This window comes from Pyrus communis, chromosome 15 (assembly GCF_041283825.1).
Source record: "Pyrus communis isolate YQ-2024b chromosome 15, ASM4128382v1, whole genome shotgun sequence".
NCBI lineage: Eukaryota > Viridiplantae > Streptophyta > Magnoliopsida > Rosales > Rosaceae > Pyrus > Pyrus communis.
In genome coordinates, this window is record NC_142579.1 from 38,632,712 (window position 1) to 38,641,378 (window position 8,667).

At 38.4% G+C, this 8,667-nt stretch overlaps 2 protein-coding genes across 2 annotated transcripts; both read left to right on the forward strand.

Annotated features, from left to right (window-relative positions):
* Positions 1-895: 895 nt before the first annotated feature.
* LOC137709318 (putative WRKY transcription factor 7) lies at positions 896-3,097 on the forward strand. Its single transcript, XM_068448406.2, has 3 exons — positions 896-1,911; positions 2,026-2,151; positions 2,536-3,097. The coding sequence occupies exons 1-3, from the start codon at positions 1,172-1,174 to the stop codon at positions 2,696-2,698; spliced, it is 1,029 nt and encodes a 342-aa protein (XP_068304507.1). The 5' UTR covers positions 896-1,171; the 3' UTR covers positions 2,699-3,097.
* Positions 3,098-6,503: 3,406 nt separating this feature from the next.
* LOC137717438 (uncharacterized protein At4g06744-like) lies at positions 6,504-8,162 on the forward strand. Its single transcript, XM_068456815.2, has one exon. The coding sequence runs from the start codon at positions 6,575-6,577 to the stop codon at positions 7,973-7,975; it is 1,401 nt and encodes a 466-aa protein (XP_068312916.1). The 5' UTR covers positions 6,504-6,574; the 3' UTR covers positions 7,976-8,162.
* Positions 8,163-8,667: the final 505 nt, after the last annotated feature.

Sequence of the window (8,667 nt, forward strand, 5' to 3'; positions counted from 1 at the left end):
CCTAAACTCCAACTAGGCAATGAGCGTACGAGGATGAGCAATGGCATCAACGGCCCCGAGTAGGTTCGTATTAATCCAACGGATATGTGGTATATGGTCGTTGGTGACAAGGAGAATCCAATGTGACTTGAGAGTTGAGCCTTTTTTTTTTTTTTTGGTTACAAAGAGAGTTGAGCCTTTGACGTAGCTTACAGTGTCTGGTTAAGTCGATCCCTCCCATAACCTCACCACCTTTTCATTTTACTGAACAAAAAAAAAATTAAAATCGAGTAACTTTTGAATATGATACATCTTTATTGTGATACTTTGTGCTTGTTATACAGTAACATATAAGTTTTTTTCTTATATAATATTATATTATTAACACGAGACGGTCTGTGATAGTGTGTAGTGTCATATCCTAGGGCTCAATCAAAGAATCCATTTTTCAAATTCATATATATATATATATATATGTTCTTTTAGCTAATTTCTAAAAAAAATACTAAGGAGGGTCTTTCAATGTAAATTTTTTTATGAATTCGATAAAATTTCACAACTTAACATCAATTCTTATAATGATATTATAAAATATTATATAAAAAATAAAGTGACAGATAATTCATCCAACATGTCATTTTTGAAAAATTCTCATAGCATTTCTCAATTATCTTCTTGTTTCGGTTTCCCTGCCGAACTTCTTGTTTCGGTTTTCCTGCGGAATACAACCCCACCACCTCACACCAATGACTTTTGCATTAAAAGCTGTAAAAGGTCAACTCTACCACACTGTCTCCCAATGAACCTTCTTTCCCTCTTCAGTCAGCAATCCAACGGCTATTCTTAGCCTTTTGACCTTATCACTCTCTCTCTCTCTTATCATTTATACACGGTTTTCCAGCAGTTCAATGACCCTGCCAGAACCTTGCCACGTGGAAACACATCACTGGCCTCTGCCTTTGAGAGCAAGAGAGAGAGAGAGAGGGCCAATGCTCTGTTTTCTTATGAGGCAGGGCATCTTCTGTTTGACTCGAATCATCTTTTCCCCCTTTACCTCTGTTTTCTTCCACCTTTTATTTTCCATTTTTCTTCCGCCGTTGTATTAATCTTCAAGCAAGGATCTCTATAAGTTCAAACAACCCGTCGTTTTTTGGTTTCTCGACCGACTCATATGCCGTGTCGAGGGCTGTAAATGGCCCTGGAACTAATGATGGGATTGATTGACAGTTTTGCAGCGAAGAGGGAGGAGAATGCCGTGAAGGAGGCGGCCTCCGCCGGAATCCAGAGCGTCGAGAAGTTTATCAGCTTGATTTCGCAACACCATCACCAGTCGGTGTCGTCCAACACGGAAGATGAAACGGAGTATAAAGAGGTGGCGGACATGGCAGTGACCAAGTTCAGGAAGGTCATTTCGTTGTTGGACAAAGGAAGAATCGGCCACGCTCGGTTCCGGAAAGCTCCGGTAACCCAAATCCCGACACCTTCAATTTCAGAACCCCATGATCAAGAAACAGAGCAACCTTCTGTTTTCAGAGCAGAACAATCTTCTGCTTTCAAGGTTTACTGTCCGACGCTGGTTGTTCGCCTTCCGCCCCTGCCGCAAAATCCTCATCTAAAAACTACTCCGGTTGCGCTGAAAAAAGGTATTGGGTGCGCTGAGAGAAAGATGGATTTTGCTGCTGCTGCTACCATCAGCTTCTCGCCTTCGGCACCCAAAACTGCCGCGAATTCATTCATTTCTTCTTTAACTGCTGGGGATGCTGCTGAGCAATCGATCTCTTCTGGGTTTCAATTCACAAACATGTCGCAGTCGTCTTCCAGTAGGCCACCGCTGTCTTCGTCGTCGTTGAAGAGGAAGTGCAGCTCCGTCGACAATGTTTCTCGTCTCCGGTGCGGCTCTACTACTGGGCGTTGCCACTGTTCGAAGACAAGGTTGGTGTTCATCAATTATCATGATTTTTCAACTTTTTTTCAGATGTTCGATGTGGGTTTTTTTTCAAAATTGTGTATTTTTAATAACTTGAATTGGTTAAATGGATTGAGCAGGAAACTTAAAGTGAAAAGAGTGATTAGGGTTCCTGCAATTAGTATGAAATTGGCTGATATTCCACCTGATGATTATTCTTGGAGAAAGTACGGTCAAAAACCCATCAAGGGTTCTCCTTATCCAAGGTATTATTTCTTTCTTTCATTCATTACTTCATTTTCTTTTTATTGAATGATTGTTTGATCGTACATAAAGTCATCTTTAATCAACCATTATTAGAGACACTGAAACTTTAACGTATTTCAGATACATGACTGAATTTAACGATCAATCACTTTTAAATTATTTTTAAAGAATTAACGGCGAATGTAAAGCCATTATAAACACGACCCATACTAACATGGGGATACTATTATAACGTAGAAAATTTTCAGTGCGTTTGTTCCGAGCACACTTAAAAATCTATATTAGAGTTGAGCATTGTTTTATGCCTTCCGAGTCAATCAATTCAGTAACGTAGCCGCATTGCTTTCTGAATGTCTGGTTGCTTTTTTTTTGTCCGGATGCAGAGGGTATTACAAGTGTAGCAGCGAGAGAGGTTGCCTTGCACGCAAGCACGTGGAGCGCGCTGTAGACGATCCCACCATGCTGATCGTGACCTACGAAGGCGATCACAATCACTCCCTCAGCGTCACCGATCCAACGGCCACCCTCATCCTCGAATCGTCTTGAAAGTCAACTCATCCAACGGTTCGAGATGTTCTTCTTTTATTAAGAAAAATTCGAATTAAAAGAAGGACAAAGAATATCATGACTTGTGCTGCAAATTAGTCAACGATCATGCTTTGCACCGTCTCCGAAGAGGATTAGTGGGAACGCCAATATAAACTTAGATTCGTCTTTGTACTTTGTATTTTAATTTTTTATTAATTTTTTGGGGGTTTTTTTTGTTAAGAATTTTAATGTAGAAGTGAAAAGAGATAATAGGATTAGGTTTAGAGATGATGGATTTGGTGTTAAGTCAATCATGCTAACTAGTGGGTTTTGTTTATTTTTATTTTTATTTAATTATGTTCCTATATACTTGTTATTGGTGTTATTTAATTAATATATGATGGTGGATTTTGATTAGGATGCCCACTTTTAATTGTTCCAATTCCCACTAATATCTTTCATTAATTTTAGAAAAGTGTTATTGGCACTTCAAAAATTTCATTCTACACTCCTCATCAGTGTATTTTTTCTTTTCCAATATATAAAGTTTGGAGTATAAAATGAGATTTTTGAAGTGTTAATAACAATTTCCTAATTTTATGTTTATTTTTTTGTAATATTGAGAGTCAGCTAATGCATGGGCATTTTATAAGTTTCGCATTTGTTTATACGAGGAGTGATGCTGGGACTTTTGACAAGTTGAGTTCTAACTAGTACTGGTGAGGGGGCTAGGGAGAGAAAGGACTTTGAGCCTCGTATGGTACGGAGAACTAATTTGGATAGGATTATTCATTATATTGGTGACACGTTTATCAAACAAGATAGGAGTAGAATGAAATGAAATTGTACATAAGTATTCCAGCATTTATTAATAGGAAATTGTTATTAGCACTTCAAAAATCTCATTCTACACTCCAAACTTTCTATATTATGAAAGAAAAATACATTTGTGAGGAGAGTGTAAAATGAGATTTTTGGAGTGTCAATAATACTTCCCTACTAATATTTAAAAAATTAGAAATGAGTGGAGTCCACTTAATATCAGCATTCGAACTCCTAAATTACTCGGAATTGAGTACCTAAATGGAAGTTAACTTTGCACGAGACGGAGAATTATTGGCAAGAGGAGTGATAAGTTGTTTAATTTCAAAGCAAGCTTAATTCCAACACTAATTGTTCAATTAAGAGTTAACTTTGCACGCATTGGAAGTCTTTCCAGTTCCAAATGTGGAGAGAAGAGTGATACGTTTCATGCAACGATCAAGGTGAATTGTGATGGCACATGGCTTAAAGAAACAGGGCAAGGAGGCTATGATTTGGTGGCACGGGACTTTGCAGGGATTTTTAAGGCGGTGGGAGGAATGGGGAATTTTTTGTGTGAATCAAGTTTGATGGCAGAAGCAGAAGGTGTACGAGCAGCCTTGCTTGCTTGGATAGAGGGTTTGATGTGATTCAGGTGGAAGCGGACTCTAAGGGGCTTGTGGATATGATCAATGAAACAACAGAATCAAATGTTGTTATTGAAAGTCTTCTCTTTGACATTAAGGGTTTGCAAATGCAATTTAGGTTAATAGAGTTTGTTTTTACTCCCCACAGTTGTAATAGGGCAGCACATCTAGTGGCTTAGTTTGTCTCTCGTATAGATGGTGTTCATACATGGGATGCTTTTGAACCAAAGTGGTTGTTCAATACTCTAGCTTCCGATGTAAATAATGCGATTCGAGTTTAATAATACTTATCTTTCGACAAAAAAAGAGGTGTGCTTGACATCTTCAATTATGCATGAGAAATCACTTTAAATTAGGAGAGATTTTTCAGTGTTCTTAAAACACAAAGTTATGCATCGCGTGATATAATACAACTGCAACGACACTAAAAAATATAATTCTCTACTTGTTATGACACGCGGTATTTTGGATGCATGAAAAAATCTCTGATAAACTGGGTTGTTGAAGATTCAAATCAATCCGGGTAAACAGACATATTCAATCCCATTTAATCGTTTGGATGGTGAATTGGATTCCATCACTAAATCCAATACTGAGATTATTCGTCCTCTTAATCAGAGTTACATGGCATAATTTCTCCTCTCTTTATTTCCCTCTTTTGGGTTTTTGGTCATACAAAAGTTCTGCTGCACGGCCCAGAAGAAGCCCAGAAAAATAGTGGTCCATGTTTCAAATAACATTGGGCTTAGTTATTAATGATCCAAGTCCAAACCCAAAAATACTTTTTCATCTTGGAACCAGTCTATGATTTTGTTACGGTAGTCCAAACTTTTAGGGGCTAATAAGATTCACAGAGACATTTTAACATCTTCATGACCATCATCGTGTGATTCACTAGCGCCAGGAATCGAACCCAGGATGTGCCGTGTAGAATACGGATCTGTAATTCGTCTCCACGTTGAGTAACGCATGATGACAATCGACACATCACATAATTCACAAATTTGATATAAAAAATTAATCTGCTTAACATTACTCAATGAATAAATAAACAAATTGGTGTCCATTTTCATCCAGAATTCAGAGTTTCAATACAAGCTGCCCTTATTATTGACATAATGTTGCATTAGCCCCCACCAAAGGTAATGGATGTCGGTAGGTCGATGGATTTATAAACATGCTGATGCCCCTCACGATCAACAAAAAGTATCGGTTGAAACTGAGAATTCACACCACCCTGCCTCACTCGTCAAGTGACGTACAATCTACAAGAAAATAACGAAAGAAACAAAACCCAGCTGTACATTTAGATTTAAACATTTAACAACGAACACAGTGGAGGTCCAGCAACATTGACTTCTCGAGCATCTGCTTTGGCATTATTCTGGATCTTTTTGACGGCAGTGGACTGAGGGTCCGGGAAGATCTTGCCATGTTTACAGGTTTGATCGAAACTTTAAGATGAAGTCTCTGCAGAGTTAATTAAAATAATTTCAATGGGACTCTTAGATGATATTTTACTTGAATCCAATTTTTTAAACTTAAAAACAATTTTTAAGTTTTAGGTTTTAAAAACTTGTTTGGTATGACTATTTTTAAAAACTGAACTCAAGACTAACTAAAAAATATAGTATATTCTATAAAAACACAAAAAAAAAAGAGTTTTTAGAGTTTTTAAACTTAAACTCACTCATTTTTTTCTCTCCCTTCTCCCCTCTCACTCCAAAGCTATCTCTCTCTTTTCTTCTTTCTCTCTACCCTTCTCCTTTTTTTCCCCCTTTTTCGTCTCTACTCCAATCTGCTCTCATTATTTTCTCGGTTTTTTTCTATCACTTCTCTTCCTCTTCCTCTCCATCTCCTCCGATCCTCTCGCTGCTTTCTCTTTTCTCCAATCATCTTTTACTTTCTTTCCTCCTCTCTCCTCTTTCTCTCTCAACCCTCTCTTTTTAGATCTCTTTGTCCAGTTTAAATTGTAAAATTTAAAATTTTTAAATCGCATACCAAACAAGTTTTTGAGTTTTAAAGAAAATTGTTTTCAAGAAAAATTATTAAGAAATGTTTTGAGAAATTATTAAAATTTTCAAATAAGATACCAAACAAGCCCTTAAATTTTTATTTCTCAACTCTCTTCATTTTAAATGTGTGAAATTAATTCAATATAAAAGTTTGACACTTGGATAGGAAGTCTCAAAAGTGTTGAATTAGTGCTTCATTGAGCCACCCAATCATGAATCATCCACTACTTTTTGGATTTTTTTTTTCAATTTAGATTAAATTATGAGTTAACAAAAAAAAATCAGTAATTACGGTTTAGTAAAAAAAAAAAAAAAATTATGAATTATGAAAAAGTGTGTATAATTTGGCATTAAAACCCCAGCAGTGAGTGTCTTGTTCCATTTGCTCCAGCATAAGAAAATCATAGCCTTTTCTTATCTCTGAGGAAAGAATGAGAAGCCCTGATTCCACCAAAGCTCTAGTTTCATTCTCAACCTTCTTTTTTCTTCTAACCTATCTTTGTATTGCTAGTTGTGTAGCAGTAGCATTTCCGTTGCATGAAAATTCTTCTCCCGTAACAAACTATTCCAACAAACAAACGCTCGAGTTCGATTTAGGTGGCCACCGCAGAAGAGGCAGCGGACACAAAAGCCACCTAAAGCACAAAACCCCACCACCACCACCACCACCACCACCACCACCACCGGTACCACCACCACAAGTACCACTACCGCCGCCACAAGCACCTCCTCCTACAAAATTGCCAGACAACCAAGAACTTGTATTTGCAGACCAAAGGCTCAAAATAGTCTACCCAATTATCCAAAACTTCAAGTCCCTCATCACCTCAGATCCACTAAACATCACAAAAACTTGGGTGGGATCCAAAATATGCAGCTACAAAGGCTTCTACTGTGACAGCCCTCCAAACAACAGCTCCGCCATTGCCCTCGCCTCGATCGACTTCAACGGATTCCAACTAGGGGCCCCTTCTCTCGACGGATTTCTCGACCAGCTCCCGGACATTGCCCTCTTCCATGCAAACTCCAACAATTTTTCCGGCACTGTCTCCCCCGCCATTGCCAACCTCCCTTACCTCTACGAACTCGACATAAGCAACAACCAATTCTCCGGGGCGTTTCCCTCCGCCGTTCTCGGCATGAACACCTTAGGTTTCTTGGACATAAGGTTCAATTTCTTCACTGGGGCCGTCCCACCGCAGATTTTCACTCAAGAACTTGACGCCCTATTCCTAAACAACAACAATTTCATGCAGAATCTTCCCGACAATCTCGGCAGTTCTCATATTCTCCTTCTCACCTTAGCAAACAACAAATTCACGGGCTCAATTCCATCGGGCATTTCAAAAGCTTTCGCCGCTCTGACTGAGGTTCTGCTCCTAAACAACCAGCTCACAGGATGCTTGCCTTACGAGATAGGGTTGCTAAAACAGGCCGTAGTTTTAGATTTTGGAAACAACCAGTTAACCGGGCCGTTACCGTTTTCACTGGCCTGTCTCGAAAACGTGGAGCAGCTGAATTTTGCGGGTAACTTGTTGCATGGCATGGTACCTGAGGTGTTGTGTCATGAGCTGCAAAGCTTGGCGAACTTTTCGCTGTCCCATAATTACTTCACTAATGTTGGTCCGATTTGTAGAAGCTTGATCGGGAAAGGAGTGCTCGATGTTACGAACAACTGTGTTCCCGATCTTCTGTTTCAGAGACCGGTGGAGGAATGTGCGGATTTCTTTGCGCACCCAAGGTTTTGTCCCTTCATGTGGACTTATACTTACATTCCATGTAAGCTTCCTGGTTTTGGTTCTTTGTTTCCTCCATTGCCTCCTCCACCGTGACGTACTAAATTTGTTCATCTTCTCCAAGGCTTGTGGGTGTAAAAATTTCAATGTAAACATGGTGATTCATTCTTTTCACTTATATCAGTGTAACATAATGCATGGTGCATTTAATATGAGAATTATTGAGATGTTTCCTTGATGATTTTGTGATTATAAGAAATCAGTGATTCGGGCTTTTAGCTTAGTTGGTTGTCACTAGAGGATTCCAGTTTGATTCCACCCTTCCTCAGTATTGTTTGTATCATTAAGAAACCAACGATTGTTGTAGCTTTTCTTTTTAATTTTTATTGGATGAATGGATAGGACAAGACACTTATCTGCATAGGATATCCATTCTTTATTAAATGGGGTAATCTCAATTATTTGTGGATAATAACATTTCAATAGCACGACATATTCAAGTGTTGTTGATACATTATCGACATTATTGATACAAAACAATCATTTGTTAAAGGATGGAGGTCCTTTAGAGAGCATTTCTATATAACCCACTTTGTGCGATTTTAAAGATCGGAGCATAGTATGCACCGTTGGATCCTTAGCCATTAAATCCTTGACCACACATCTAACCGTTCATTCATCTAGTCCATTCAGAATTTTCACACTTTGTGACAAGTTAAAAATCGAAGTTAGTGGGGATGGACAAACGCAAAAGAAGAGAAAGGTGCTTGCTTTATCAAAAATTAAGG

What these genes read in the sequence shown, in the direction of transcription:
- LOC137709318 (XM_068448406.2), top strand. Translation starts at nt 1,172, where the DNA reads ATGGCCCTGGAACTAATGATGGGATTGATTGACAGTTTTGCAGCGAAG. An exon ending in TGCCACTGTTCGAAGACAAG is followed by an intron (nt 1,912 to 2,025) that starts GTTGGTGTTCAT and finishes TGGATTGAGCAG; the next exon opens with GAAACTTAAAGTGAAAAGAG. An exon ending in AAGGGTTCTCCTTATCCAAG is followed by an intron (nt 2,152 to 2,535) that starts GTATTATTTCTT and finishes GTCCGGATGCAG; the next exon opens with AGGGTATTACAAGTGTAGCA.
- LOC137717438 (XM_068456815.2), top strand. Translation starts at nt 6,575, where the DNA reads ATGAGAAGCCCTGATTCCACCAAAGCTCTAGTTTCATTCTCAACCTTC.